Here is a 15719-nt window from a genome sequence, read left to right as displayed (position 1 = left end):
GAACGGTGTCCAGCATCACAGCATGGCAGCATCCTTCTCAACTCCATGACAGCCGGTGAGAGAATCCTGTCCTCATCGGTCTGGGCAGACATTCGACGGTGAGCTGATGATGTAGGTTGAACAACCAAGGTTCCTTCAATTCGGAGTCAAACAGCACTGAAAGAACTCCCCTAGCCAAGCATGAAGCATCACAACAGACACAACGGAACATCGGGTCCATTTCCTGCATCTTTCCTTGTTGTCTCTCTTTTATTTTTTCCCTTTTTTTTTTGGAGCCACACCTGTTCTTCTGGACAGGACAATATATTTCGAGACAATTCTATTGCAGCTTCTCTTCTCTTTTGTCTCAGAATCATACAAAATGGAGATACAAGACGGCAAAAAAAAAGGAAGACCCAATGCCATGTACTTTCAACAACCTCAATGTTCTGAGAAGCGGCAATAAAATCTCCACACCAAAAGAATGATGGGGGTACAAGGCGGCTAGAGGAAACACCATTTTCTAAGGAGATCTACAGGTGCTGGCGCTGCAGTAGACAAGTTGAAAGAAAGCCAGCATGCTGATTACAAAAAGTAGTCTGGGGTCTTGCGCGTCATGTCCGGCTCAATCTGCCGCGGAGCTGGGTCGAATTGGAGGAAGTTCTGATCCATGTTCTCGCCAATTTCGAGGATCGCAGCCATGTTCCCGCATCGGTAGCAATAGTTAGGCGCGCTGAACACTGTCACAACGTTCTTATCCTGCATCACACAATCAACAAAAAAGAACGAAATATTATTCCATTTAATAAGCAGTGGTTTGCCTAAGCCTGTGAAGGAAGGAGAAACACGCAATCCACATAATAGGTAGAAAACAGATGTGATAAGAGTCTGCTTGGATTAACCTGTATCTAGGCTAGTGCAATGCAGCCAACCTGTGTTTGGTTGCCCAGAGTCTTGTGCAGCCTTGCACGGCACATTTGGTGTTTCTGAGAAATGCAGATTTGCACAAGCCAATGGACATACAAAAATAAAATATTGTCCCCTTCCCCACCTCTACTAAAAACATGAAACCTTTACTGGAACATAAGAGACAAACCTACAACACAGCGGCACTGTAGTCCATGTGAGAAACGACCGGGACCGGGCCTTAGACCTATGCTTTGACGTGGGACAGACGAGGTGATTTTTTAACCACAGTCTGAAATTCGCTCCTACGAGGAATCGAACTCAGAACATGAGTGCTTCTAAGACCAACTAACCAACTCAGCTAAAGGCCATTTCGCCTAGCAGCCAAACACATCTTGCTTATACAGGACAACCAAACACACTGGCTTGTGTTGTAATGCATAAGCTTAACAATTATGTCCTGCGTTAGTGAATAAATTATGCTTAGAAACCATGCAATCTAAATGCTAAAACTTTGGCCGCTAAGATGGTGTTTGGTGACGTTTAAGTCACAAAAATGGAAATGGAATCAGATGACACTAACCAGAGCTCGAATGAGCGGTTACGATCTTTGTTTGGTTTTTCGTATCGCATGTGAAGAGTTGATGTACCTACTACTGCATGCATGCAACTGGACTGTAAGTAAAGTAGAATGCAGGAATTGTGTGTGTATTGATAGAGAAGAGTGCTGTTACATATATAGGGGAAGAGCAAGAGGTGAAAGGAAACCTTCTAGACAAGGAAACAGAAGGACCCTAATTGATCCTTACCATCATGGACTCTTCCCCAAATCTCTCTCTATCCTAACCTGCTATACAAGGCTGGCCGGCTGCTTAAAGAAGCCAGGCATCACGCCCATATACAAGGCAATGAATATTGCTGTCTAACATCCCCCCGTAGTCAATACGTCCGTTGAGCGAACGTTGAGGCTGGTCCGAAAATCAGTGAACACCGAAGACGGCAGACCCTTAGTGAAGACGTCAGCATACTGTGAAGTTGTCGGCACATGGAGGACACGGACATTGCCAAGAGCAACATGTTCCCGAACGAAGTGAATGTCCATCTCCACATGTTTGGTGCGCTGATGCTGAACGGGGTTGGAGAACATGTAGACAGAACTGATGTTGTCACAATATACCAAGGTCGTCTTCGGCAGAGGAGCATGCAATTCAGTCAAGAGCTGTCGAAGCCAGGTAGCTTCAGCAACGGCATTAGCAACAGCACGGTATTCTGCTTCAGCACTGGAGCGAGAAACCATGTTCTGGCGCTTGGAAGACCAGGTTGTCGCCGAAGAAGACAGCATAGCCAGATGTGGATCGGCGGGTGTCCGGACGGAGCCCGCCCAATCAGCATCAGAGTAAACGATCAACTCAGTTTGAGAAGTTGGGCGAAGGAACAGCCCCAAATGCAAAGTGCCTCTGATGTATCGTAGGATGCGTTTGAGGGCAGCCAAGTGTGATTCCCGTGGATCATGCATGTGGAGACAAACCTGCTGAACAGCATACGCAATGTCTGGACGGGTGAATGTAAGGTACTGAAGAGCTCCTGCAAGACTGCGGTAATCAGTGGGATTTGAAACTGGAGCGCCATCAGAGGGGAGCTTGGGGTTCACATCAAATGGTGTAGTGCATGGCTTGCAATCACTCATACCAGCTCGTTCAAGAATCTCAATCATGTACTGATTTTGGGACAGATAGATGCCTGAGGTAGAGTGCTGAACATGCATGCCGAGGAAATGGTGAAGTCTACCAAGATCCTTCATAGGAAATTCTTGTTGGAGGGCATTGATGATTCGTCGTAGTGTTGGCAGGGAGGAGGCAATAAGCACAATATCATCCACATACAGAAGATAGGCCATGTTTGCACCCTTGTGATAGACAAACAGGGACGTGTCTGTTTTGGCCTCAATGAAATCGAGCTGCAGAAGGTGAGAAGCAAATCTGTTGTACCATGCACGAGGGGCTTGCTTGAGTCCATAAAGAGAGCGGTTGAGACGGCATACATAATCTGGATGAGTGGAGTCTTCGAAACCAGTGGGCTGAGCACAGATGACAGTTTCGGACAGCGTGCCGTGAAGAAAGGCATTATTGACATCCAACTGATGAATAGGCCAACCACGTGAGAGAGCCAATGAGAGGACTGTCTGAACTATAGCAGGTTTGACCATAGGACTAAAAGTCTCAGAGAAGTCGATGCCAGGGCGTTGAGTGAACCCGCGAAGGACCCAGCGTGCCTTATACCGTTCAAGAGAACCATCGGCGTTGAACTTATGCTTGAATATCCACTTGTCTGTCACAACATTGGAATGAGGTGGCCGAGGAACGAGATCCCAGGTGTTGTTTCCAATCAGAGCTGCATACTCCTGTTCCATAGCAGCGCGCCAGTGGGGATCGGCCAAGGCAGCGCGATAGCTGCGAGGAATTGGAGACAGTGCTGAAGCTTCAAAAAGAGCTGGGAACCGAAGGCCACGCTTGCCCCGAGTGGTCATAAGGTGGTGGTTGACCACAGGGGGACAACAACAGCGCCGACAGGGACAGTTGGAGTAGTTCCTGGATCATCAGGAGGCCCAGCAGCATCTGACGCCTGTGCTGCAGGTGAGGGAGACGCTGCAGTAGGAGGTCGACGGCGAGAGTACACCTGGCCTCCGAAACGGTCGACGGTGATCGCCCTGGGGGCAACCGGCTGCACGACGCGAGTCCCTGTAGCATCAGGGAGCGCTAGGGCTGCCGGTCTAGCAGCGTGAAGCCTCGAAACTGCTGGGTCAGCAGCAGGAGACGCCAAGGCTGCTGGTGAAGGTGAGGAAGCCTGCTGAAGCGCACGTGGCTGTCCAAGAGACTGTGGTGAGTAGTCCGGGACAGCCACAGGTGGTTCGCCAGGTGAACGGTCCTTTGTTGCAGCAGTACCTGTAGAAGAAAAAACCGATGACAGTTCAAAGGGAACTGAGACCGTGTTAGGCACGTCGTCTAGGAAATCAAGTGCAGCACGCATGGGAGGGGAAGAAGCCTTGGAGAAGAGAAAAGAGGCTTCATCGAAGACCACGTGGCGTGAGATGATTATGCGATTGGTTTGACGATCGAGACAAAGGTAGCCCTTGTGGTGAGGGGAATACCCGAGAAAAACGTAGAGGGTGGAGCGGGGAGAAAGTTTGTGGGGGGCAGTGGCTGACAGGTTGGGATAACAGGTGCAACCAAAAACACGGAGTGCTCATATGAAGGATGTTTTCCAAATAGATAGAAGTGAGGCGTGGAATGGTTGAGGGTTTTGGTGGGTAGGATGTTTATGAGATAGGTGGCAGTGCCTAGAGCTGCGGCCCAAAAGACGGGGGAACACTAGCGTGGAAAAGAAGGGAACGAACGACATTGTTTATGGATCGTATGATGCGTTCGGCTTTGCCATTCTGGGCATGACATACGAAGGTGAATGTCGTGCGAGGAAAAAATGTGCGGGCACGTAGGTTGTCGAACTCACGGTCGTTGTCCAACTGAATACCCTGAATGGTGATTCCGAACTGAGTGCGAACATAGGCAAAGAAAGTGGTGAGGGTGGACAAAGTGTCTGATTTGAGGGTGCGAACATAGGCAAAGAACGGTCCACTGACTAGGGGGACCGGCCAGCAGAGCCTGTGGAGACGAGGGCACGCCATGGGGTGGACGAGGCGTGGTAGGTGGTCGCTGACCCAGCCACATGTAGATAGCCCCTGATGGGTTGTAGTAGCTGTATTGGGACACCTGGCCAGTGGGAGGTCCAGCGTCGGCGCGGGTGGTGGTGGAGTGCCTACCACAATTGCGTTTGCCCCTCTTGCCGCGCTGGTTGGAGTTGTAGCGGCCGCCGGAGCCTCCCCCAGAGGGTTGTGAGGGCGCCGGCAGCTGAGTGGCCGGCTGCTGGGAATGACGAGGAGTGCCGGTGGAGGGCGCAGGAGAAGTGGTGCTGCCCATGCTGCCAGGTGCAGTGAGCGCAGCAAGGGCAGCAGCAGGTGGAGCCTTCGCCATGGTGAGCTCCTCAAGAGCAAGATCGTCGCGGACCTGCAGGAAACTGGGCAGGGGGTATGTGCGACGAAGATGCAGACCCAGCACAAGGAAGTGCTCGTTAAGACCTCGGATGATGTTGAGGACAAGCGTTCTATCGGAGACGGGCTTGCCAAGGTCGCGAAGATCCTCGGCAAGCTTTTTGTAGCGACGGCAGTATTCGGCAACAGGAAGGTCGCCCTGGGAGGAGCGGAACTCTTGGTCGGCGTAGAGAGCACGGGTGGTGCGGTTCCCTAGGAATTGTGATTCGATAGAGAGCCACAGGACGCGATCTGTGACGCCGCGCTGGGATACAGCGTCGGCGAGGTCGTCGGAGATGGTGTTGAGGATCCAAGTACGGACGACGGCGTTCATGCGAACCAAATCGGGGGAGGTATATGCAGTGATATCGGAGAGAACATGACCTTCCAGGGAGACCTTGGTGAGGGTGAGAAGGTATCGCACCATCGGGCGTAGAATGTGGAGTTGGCGTCGAGGAGGAGCGGGGTGAGGGTGCAAATGTTCTGCACAGCCACTGCCTGGGCATGTAGATTCAGCAGGGTTGCAGCCTCATGATGTAGCAGTGCTGCGTCCAGATGGAGGCACCACCGTCTTGGATGTCACCGTCGGGATCTCCATGGGAGGAGTCGTCACTGGGGGGAGGCGACACGTTCCAGGGCCGCACGCACGCGAGCATCCGTCGCGTCGCGTTCCTGCTGGGCGACGGCGGCCTCTCGCTCGGCGTCGACGGCGCGAGCGACCTGGGCTTGGCGCTCGCGGTCTTGGACGGCATCATCCTCTTGTGGGACAGCAAGGGGATTGGATTCGATGCCTGAGGTGATAGCGGCCATGGAGCAGCGCCAAGAGAAGGCGCGCTGGAGCAGCGCCGAAGAACAGCGCACTGGAAGCGGAAGCGGCAGGAAGAAAAACTAGGCTCTGATACCATGTAAGTAAAGTAGAATGCAGGAATTGTGTGTGTATTGATAGAGAAGAGTGCTGTTACATATATAGGGGAAGAGCCGGAGGTAAAAGGAAACCTCCTAGACAAGGAAACAGAAGGACCCTAATTGATCCTTACCATCCTGGACTCTTCCCCAAATCTCTCTCTATCCTAACCTGCTATACAAGGCTGGCCGGCTGCTTAAAGAAGCCAGGCATCACGCCTATATACAAGGCAATGAATATTGTTGTCTAACATGGACCAGTCAAACCCAACTCATGAACCTTGGGACTGGAGATGAGGAAGATGAAAGAGTGATTTAGGACCTATTTGGTAGAGCTCCTGCTCTAGATTCACCGTGGAAGCTAATTCTCTAAGGCCCCATTTGTTTCGTTGGAATTGAATTACATTCTAATAATCATAATTTAGACACAAACTAATTAAGTTAATATATTTATATTTGTATATTATCATAAATCATATGAGAGAGATAGTTATACACTACACTTATGCTATAGAGAAGCAAGTATAAGAGTGTGACAATATAGTTGTACATTAGAAAAGTAGCATGTAAATCTATATAATGAATTTCCATATCTTACCCTATGAATTTGACATAGGCTTATATATAAACTTTGGAAAGTTGTGGAATGTCACATTCTAAAAAAATAGCCTACTCCATTGGTTAGATTCCAATTCCTCAAAATGAAGGGAAACAAACAAGGCCTAAGAGAAGTGATTCCCTGACTGAAATATTTTCTCTATGATAACCTTTATGCTTATAGTTAGTTTAGTGACTCTGTGTGCAGTGAATCAGGAGACACTACTTTCAGCTCCTAGCGCCTAGCTCATTTTAGAGATCACTTCACAAAATCAGTATAGAATCAATTGAAAACTACTTGGCAGAACTCGTCCTAGACTTGTCCAGGAAGCTGCTCAAAGAGCCCTGCCAAACAAGCCCTTAAGATCATGCAGCAGCCAGCTCCCCGTGGGAACCTGCTAGTGACAGCCCTGCCTCGCGGCTAGCCTAGCCATGCCCCTGCATTTGGCATCATTTCTCTGATGTGCTTCAGCCCAGAATCTCAAACAGGCTACAATGTGCAGGCAACAACTGTTGTGCAAGCAGACCTTAGATGCAAGCATGCAAGCTAGCCTTGCGGTCCGTTAGATCATATAATCCAATTGTATGTTACATTTAACACTTAAACCCTTCCACCACCAGCCCACGCAGCTTTATAAAAAAAAGGTAACAAACTACGGTTTGCATCTATGGTTGGATCATGATCTAACGGATCAGAAGGCTCGCTTGCACGCATGCACCTAAGGGCTTGTACGGCAGTCGTTACCCAATGTGCATGCATCTCATATCTACAACTGCAAGAAGAGTTTTGACTCCTCTACCAAAAACAGCAGCCATCACCGGAGGGAACGAAGAGCAAGCCATAGGACTCATTTTGCTGAAGGGAGAAGTCAGCAAAGCTCTGAACTGAAGGCATGGGCACGGGACAAGAGCAGTTGGAGGGCTGTTATGATACATTGGTCCTGGACAACAGTGCAGAGCCCTGGAGTTGAATCCAACTTCTGAACCTCCGGGCGTCTGGAGAGACTACGAGGGAATAGGGCCTCTAGGGGTGTTTTGGCTTCTCCACCTTCTCGAGATTTCTTCAAAATTGGATAATCTTATTTATCAGTCTCCTGAATTGTTTGATACCCAACTTCAAGGCGAGGGTAACGAGGCAAGCCGAAATCACTCGAAAACAATTCATTTTCATTTTATAAGAAAATTGAGTTCAATCAGAGCATTTTTTAATGAGCCATCGAGGCAGCTCAACAACATTTTTGTCCAGCCGTAACCGCCCCTCCTTCCTGTTGGCATCATGTGCACCCCCCCCCCCAAAAAATTAAAAATGTCAACCCCCACCCCCGCAAATCCCACCTGAAGACCACAATGGATAATTTCCATGGCAGGTCGCCCCCCACCCCCGCAAGTACCATTTGATTTTATCGTGAAAAATAATTTACATTTTTAAATATCATTTTGATTTTAAATGTGAAAGATGCATTGTGAGGACTGCGTTGAATCGTTGATATCCAAAACATCATACATTACAAATGAATAAAGTATTAATGTAATAGAATCAATGTTCCTTATGTATATAGAAACAGAGGAACGGGTTCACTTAATAAAAATGCCATGACAGTTTGGTAAACAGAACTCTGAATTCAAAAAATATGGTAGAATCAAACATGCTGGATACTAACCTGGCACCAATTGAACCCTTCCATTACAAGTTGATGAGCTCTTGAAATAAGACTTAGCCCATTTGTATGGTTGAATTGTTGTGCAATATCTTGGCCAAATGTGTATCCAGCACCCCTTGGTGAAATTCCCCATCCACATCTGTCATCCGGGTCAGACCACAAAAGATCACACATAGGTCCTTCATGCGGGACCTACAGCCATTTTAAATAACAGAGGAAATATTAATCAAGGAAGACAAAATGAGAAATCAGCAAAATATTATATACAAAAACTATGATATTTATACCTTAAATCTCAATTGAGATATCATTTGTAAATCATTTAAGAACAATCAGTGTCAAGAAACTGAATAGCTGAAATATCGTAGGCTTCTACAGCCATACAACCGAACAAAACCCCCTCTTAGCCTCTTCTCTACCTGGCCTGACTATAGCTGGTCCAAAATCTAAGCCAGGCAACCAAAAAGCCCTTAAATCTCTTTCTCAATGCAACTAAGCTAGGAAAAAAGTTATCATGCAAAGATGGAAAATGGATCGAATCGCTTCTGTTTTTTAAGACAACCACCCAACTGCAACAAAGTGAACAGATAATTCTAAAATCTGTACTTGTAGTTTCTAAGGTTCTTCTCACAATCAGACAAGACAGAGCCTGTTTGTTTCAGCTTTTTCTGATGAGCTTTTCTGAGAATCTGGCTGTGGGAAGAATCTGAATATCATGAGGATTACATGCGGAGGAAGATGAAGGGGTTCATAGGGTTTAGGATCTAGAAAGTGACGGATTTCTACTATCACGACGACTCGACCGCATAGTTATTAAGGCGGTATAAGGCGACCGACCCCTTTTACCTTTTAGGCAGTAAAGCGTTTGGCGAGGCAACACCCTAATTATACAGTAATATAAAAGATTAGATCAAATATCATTTATATAACACTAATTCAAAATTAATAAACAAGGTAGCACAAGCCTAGTAGGCCCATTTGAGCCTAGTAGAAGAGAGATAGGAAAAAAAGAAAAAGAAAAAAAAGCCTACAACCAGTCAGCCAAGAGGCCCAACCAACCTAGCCCAATAGCAGTTTTAGGTTAAAACCTAAGCCTACAACCACTCCTGTGCAGCAACACTGCAGCAGCCACTCCCTCAGTCGTCGCCTAGGCGTCCGGGCGGTGGTCTAACGCCTAGGCGCCTTGCCCGCCTACCTCGCCTAGGCGTCCAGGCGGTGGTCCAACGCCTTGGACCGCCTTACCGCTTTAAAAACCATGGTCGTCGCTCTCCCTCCACTCCCGTGCAGCCGCCGCCGCTCTCCCTCAGCCGTCGCTCTCCCTCCATCACAGCTCCTCTTTCCCTCCCCGCAGCTCCTTCTCTCCTCTGTCTAGCCGTCTGGAGCCACGCGCCGCCACCGCCGCAGCCCTATCCTCCCCCAAGGCGTTGTCCGCCGACGCCCTGCGTCGTGGCAAATGCCTTACGCTCGAGGGCAAGGCGAGTTAGACGCCTTGGTTTCCAGGCACGCCTTAGCACCTAAGCGACGCTAAGGCGACGCTTCAAGGACGCCTTGATAACCATGCTCGACCGATTGTGTTCACGTTGATTTTGGACGGTTTTCACCAAAGTTATTCACATAGAAGTTGGTTGAAAAGCTGAGGTGTTTGGCAGTCCGCATCAGCTTCTGGCGGCCAGAATTAGCAAAAAAGCTGAAACAAACAGGACCAATGTGTTTTGGTCCATGCAGATGCAAATCAGAAGGTTCAAAATCTCCCGAGTTAACCAATAAGACATAAGGGGATTCCATATGCAATCTTCTTCCTTACTAACCTACCTAACAGATATATTTAATAAACGGAGCTATCTATGTCTTGACAGCCAGACCTGTTATGTCTATGCAGACTTCAACGATCAACATAGATATCTCAAAAGAAATTGGATCTCTAACACCAAGTCCCCAATTCACAAGAAAGATGTCCACAGAATAGTCTACAGATCAAAATGTGTGACATGTATAATTATATCCATAATCAGTAACCAGTTCACAGAAATGAAGGAAAATTTGTTGCCAACCTCTTGTATGCGATCAAGGGAGCGGACATTATCCAAAGTATCCAGTGATGGAGAGAGACCACCATGTAGGCAGAAGATCTGCAAAATGGAATTTTTCAGCTTTTGCCAGGTATAGACAGAACAGAATCACAAGTTAATATCAATGCGCTACGACATAACCAGAGAACAAACCTGATTTTCTATAAGAGCTGTGAGAGGCAAATAATCAAACAAGTCTGTAAAGTACTTCCACACATTTGCATTTCCATATTTCCGCAAGCATTCATCATAGAAGCCATACCTGTAGCCAAACATTTGATGTAAAGAGCACCCTATCGCTTTTTGGGTGTGTTTGTATAGTTGCATTTCATAATGTAGGCCAATGCAACAAAACAGCTGAACATCAATGTATATACCTCATGGCAAAAGTGTGTTGCATTGTTGTTTATTGTAAGTAAACTTTGCTTTATATACTGAAGTAATGATGGTTTCATTTGTAAGCATGGGATGCCATGACCCAAAACGTCCTTTCCATGCATCGATACCTGATTAGTCCATTAAACATCCCACAGAAACTAGATTGTGTCTATAAAAACTCGACCCACGGGGGGTAAGACAGCCCCCGAGTATTGTATTAAGAAGAAGACCTTCTCACACACTTCGAGAAAACCCCGGAACCCCCCGCCCCACCCATACACAGCGGCATCGAAGCCCATGTGAGAACGACCGCGACCGGGGCTGAGCCTTAAACCTGTGCTTTGGCGTGGGACAGATGAGGGGATTTTTTTAACCACAACCTAAAATTCACTCCCACGAGGAGTCGAACCCAGGACCTGAGGAGTGCTACTCATACCACCTAACCAACTCGGCTAGTGGCCATTTCGCCATTGTGTCTATAAGACATGTTGAGACTTGAGATACTCAACTTTCATGAAGAAGTCGGCAAATTAATATCAAATAATTGACAAATAAACTAAACAGAATATTATGCAGTTGAATTGGTTGTTGAAATTGTGAAACTGCAATCTATATTGGGTTTGCTTTTTCAAAAATATCTAAATGAACTTGCAGAATAATTCAATTCACATTTTAAAAATCTAGATAATGGTTTGCAGATTAAGGACTGACAAGCATGCAAAATAGGGGTGTGGGGATAGATAAGAATGTGTACAAGAGAGGTCCTTCACCTTGTGGGAAATGTTGTCAAGGGTTTAAGCCTGATAAACATGCACTATAATGTCCTACAGTTAGAAAACCAGACCAAGTGATCTGCAGCTGCAGGTTCGGAATTCTATATCCTGTCAGTTATCCACATCTGAATCTACAGTAGTCTAGAAAATTTTTCCATCTCAAATCAACAATAACTCGTCTAAAATTTGGATAGAGGCAGAGTGAAGTTATGAGAATCCAATTCTCAAGAATCAAGATAGAGAAAGAAGCCTGTGTAGCCAACTTCCGTATCAGATTATGACTTTCTGAAGCTGAAACTAGGTTATGGAGCTCATTAGACCAATAAGATGCTCCAGAATATAATACAAAAATGATTTGATGTCACAGCAGTTACGTTTCACATATTTAGTCTACTTATTATGTTTGATGCCCTTGAACACAGAAGTAATGTGTAGTTTATCTTAAGCATGCATCGTTAATGAAAAATAAAGTAAACAAGGCTGAAATCCTTTAGGGCTTGTTCGGTTAGAAGGGAATTGAGGGGCTCAATCCCCTTCTAACCAAACAAGCCCTTAGGAACCTGAGTATTGCAAAGAAGTAATGATATGGCTAGGAAACAGAGAAAGATTTCCCTAGTTCACTTGGCAGTAGAAGTAGAACTTTTAAGTTTTAAGCCTGTTATAGAATTCATTAGTATGGACTCGGTGTCTAGGAAACCCGTTTCGAACTTATTCCCTCCATTCCAAATTGTAAGACATTTTGACTTTTCTAGATACATAGTTTTTGCTATGCACTTAGATATACATCATGTCTATATACGTAGTAACAGCAATGTATCTAGAAAAGCCAGAGCGTCTAACAATTTGGAACGGAGGTGGTAACAATTTAAAGGGAAAATTACTTAATAATGTCATCATGTTTCCAGTGACTGCGATAAAAAATCTTATACTGAAATTAGTAATTCTGTACTGCTGTAGAGTTCAGCTAAAGGAATAGGAACTCACACTTGAGTTATTTGTCTACTCTCATGATTTCCTCTCAATATTGTGATTCTGTCTCTATAACGTACTTTTAGAGCCACCAATAAGGACACAGTCTCCACTGAGTAGTAGCCACGGTCTGCAGAAAAACCCATAGTCAACTCAACTGTGGTATGGAAACAAATAAAACTATCGAAAGCAGTAGAAAGTTTAGATATGAAGACGGTAAGCTTCCCCAGTACCTTGACAAGTTAACTGGAAAAGGTAACATTTCCTGAAGCACGTCTAATATTGCACAGCACTAGGACGCAGCACATCAAAAATTGCAGGAAAGTTTAATTGGACAGCGTCCTGTTTGTGTGTATGCCCATATGCTAGGCCCATAGAAATAGCACATGTAACAAGCGTGTTTTGCAGGCAAGGCTCTTATAAGTTCATCTATAGCTTTTCAAGAATGCTTTACGTGTACAATCAATGTGAGCAATAGTGTAGTGTACAATCAGTAGACCATCCATATATATGCCATAAAATTTAAAAAGGTTCACGTTTTCAATTTCTTATATACAATAACTACAAACATTCAATAATTGCTAGTCTGCAGAAGTTTTTAAGTCACTTATCATAAAGCAACAAATTTATCATGTAATAACGCCAGAAAGAATCTTTGTGATCCATAAAGCAACAGTGAGGAAGCCATAATCAGCTTAAACAGTCCATTTAGCATAATCAGCTTGAACAATCCGTTTAGCATCAATAACCCCGTCCACTGAGCCATAATCAGCTTGAGCGCCTCAGTTCACAAGCACGATCTATTGAAACCAATACTCCTAGCTAATAACAGTCTCCAGAGAAACAGATCGAACCACCATGCAAATCAACAGATCGACCGGAACCAAGAACGAGTCGGGAGGGGCTAGGATAGGCGGGAGGGGCTAGGATACGTAGTCGGGAGGGACTGACCGACGTAGTCGCCCATAAAGAGGTAGTTGGTGTCGGGCGCGTCGCCACCGATGCGAAAGAGCTCGATGAGGTCGTAGAACTGGCCGTGGATGTCGCCGCAGACAGTGACGGGGCAGCGCACGGGCTGCACGTTCCACTCCTCCATGAGGATCGCCTTGGCCTGCTCGCATAGCGTTTTGACCTCCGCCTCAGGCAGGAACTTGCAATCCCGCAGCTGCGAGATCTGGCGGTCCAGATCCGCGTGCGATGGCATCGCTGCTGCCGCTGCCGCTGCGCTCTCCCTCAAACCTCCCCTTTCCTTCCCCCTTACCTAGTTCCCTCCGCCGCAGCCCCAACCAGAACAGCCTAGGAGGAGGAGGAGCGCGGGACCCAGCAAAGCCGCCGGCGGAGAGGGGCGCCGGGGCGCGGGGGATTGGACGGGATCGAAGAGGACGGAGGTGGAGGCGAGGAGGTGCTAGTGCCTATGCCTCCATCATTCCCTCTCGCTTCGCGATCTTTTGTTCGTGGATGGGGGGAGCTTTTCTTTAAATTTTTTGTTTTCCTCGCTGTCTTGGTATTTGTTTTCGATTTGGCTTTGGGCTTTTCTTTTTGGTGATTTAGTCCTTGGTTATAGTAGTTTTATGTGTTGTTTTATGAAATAAAGGCAAACCTCCTTACCAGGTAGAGAGTTATGCGTTTGATTACGGGTCAGCTAGGATAGGAACGTTTTCTAGTGTCCTCTCTCGTCCCTCTAATTTTAAGGGACAACAGAGGACAACATTAGGATAGTCATGTCCCAACCCTCGACTTAGAACCAAACAACCTAATTTGAGGAATCGTCTCATCCCATTCTGTTCTATCATTGTAACCAAATGTACCCATAGAGATCTCCAGAAAGACCTATATGTTACAAAAAAAATTAGGATAAACTAGCGAAAAACAAAGTCTAAGGGAAATTAGTTCATTTTCCCATGAAAAAAATAGAAATCTCTTAGGAAAATGAGGTTCCCAAACTAGCCCTAACAGGTGACCAAAACTTCCTCAAAAACTTTGGGACTACGAATTCATCTCCACACATATTTTTATAAACTATGGCATGCCCAAACTCCAATAAAAATCATTTCCCACATGTGATTCATTTTCCACCGGTTCTTTTTATTCCACATGCGAGGGGGGCGAAAAGAGTGCATTTGCACTAGGGCAACAAAGTCGTGACCAACAGTGGAGACAGTGACTTGAAGGGCGGGTGTGGCGGCAGCGGCAGCAGCGTGAAGGGTGGCTACGGTAGCGACATGAAAAAGACAGTGACGGTGGTGGCTTGAAGGGCTACATCGGCGACAACGTGAAGGGCACGGTTATGGGGTCGTGAAGGTCGGCTGTGGTGGCGGCGTATATGAGGGTTGTGGCAGGGGCATGAAGGGTGGCGGCGGCAGATGGAAGGGCTGTGGCGGCGACGTGTAGATTAGATGCGTTGGCGGATTGAAGGTATGTTCATGTAGTAAAGAACTTGTTCTCCTAGAAATTGCCCTCCCTTCTCTATTGGCTTTTAGGAAACGTGAATTAAAAAACATTTCAAAGCCCAATTCTCCCTTCTTTGTAGCGGCATGAAGAGCAGCAATGCAACCACCATGGTCAAGTACTCCTGTCTGGTAGGGGCAAGAAAGAGTTGCTTGCGCGAGGTTTCAACAACGTGTTGTGGCTAGAAGGGGGCAGCAAAATCAACGGCTTGGGGCGAGGACAACTTGCAATGGAGTAGTGGAGGCACAAATTTTCAGAGGTCCATCGACGACGGACTCGACCTCCTCGGTGATCTACTGATCTATAAGATGTTGGGCAGTGTCGTTCGTCGATTGAAGACGTTGTTGGCATTGGTTTCGATTCCCTGTTGGCAGTTCCCTACTCATCTAACGAAAACCCATATGTTGATTTGGAACAATCTACAAGTGGCAACCTATTTGTTAGTGGTATGTGAATCAAATGCTTATAAATGGAATTTTGTGTGACCATTTTGGTTCATTGTAAGTTTAAATATAGCAAGCAAATAGGTCATGCATTTGTAGGTAGGGGTGGTAATGGGCTCTAAATTTTACATTATAGAATTTAAGGATCGAATCAGATTATGATCGGGCTCTATTTCTATTAATATTTGAACTATAACTAATTAGAGCTACACTCATAGTGGAGTGAGAGGCAAAGTCATATAGCAATAATGAAGCCCTGGTGATGGTGGTGACATGGTTTTTAACAGGATCAATTATTGTTTTAGCTCTTTGAAGGCTTGTTGTTGGGCTGACCTCCATTGGAATGCTTCATCTAACTTCAATACTTCAAAAAATGGTAGGCTTCGTTCAACTAATCTTTAGCTGATTTTGTTTAGGGATGCTAGTTGGCCTGCCAACCGTTGATTCCCTTTCCTTGATTTTGGTGGCTCCATCCAAAGTATGGCTTCTACATTGGTAGGATTGGCCTC

General features: G+C 46.3%; 1 protein-coding gene across 2 annotated transcripts; it reads right to left on the bottom strand.

The window, feature by feature from the left end:
- Positions 1-304: 304 nt before the first annotated feature.
- Positions 305-13756, bottom strand: LOC100272765 (putative serine/threonine protein phosphatase superfamily protein). Of its 2 annotated transcripts, NM_001147218.1 has the most exons (6): positions 13271-13756; positions 12335-12449; positions 10353-10461; positions 10182-10259; positions 8131-8322; positions 306-738 (listed from the first exon to the last, which is right to left on the bottom strand). In NM_001147218.1, the coding sequence occupies exons 1-6, from the start codon at positions 13521-13523 to the stop codon at positions 565-567; spliced, it is 921 nt and encodes a 306-aa protein (NP_001140690.1). In that variant the 5' UTR covers positions 13524-13756; the 3' UTR covers positions 306-564. The 2 variants fall into 2 exon arrangements, 1 of the variants encoding a protein (NP_001140690.1); XR_002749174.2 differs by lacking the exons at positions 8131-8322; positions 10182-10259; positions 10353-10461; positions 12335-12449; positions 13271-13756 and adding an exon at positions 882-8124 and having other exon boundaries at positions 305-738.
- Between the last annotated feature and the right edge of the window lie 1963 nt (positions 13757-15719).

This window comes from Zea mays, chromosome 9, assembly GCF_902167145.1.
Source record: "Zea mays cultivar B73 chromosome 9, Zm-B73-REFERENCE-NAM-5.0, whole genome shotgun sequence".
NCBI lineage: Eukaryota > Viridiplantae > Streptophyta > Magnoliopsida > Poales > Poaceae > Zea > Zea mays.
Note: the sequence above shows the minus strand (reverse complement) of the source record. Positions and strands in the feature narration are given on the sequence as shown.

Coding starts and splice junctions, on each gene's coding strand:
- LOC100272765 (NM_001147218.1), bottom strand. CDS start 13,523: ATGCCATCGCACGCGGATCTGGACCGCCAGATCTCGCAGCTGCGGGAT. Junction 10,260..10,352: donor CAGCTCTTATAGAAAATCAG/GTTTGTTCTCTG, acceptor TCCATTTTGCAG/ATCTTCTGCCTACATGGTGG. Junction 739..8,130: donor AAGGGTTCAATTGGTGCCAG/GTTAGTATCCAG, acceptor TGTGTGATGCAG/GATAAGAACGTTGTGACAGT.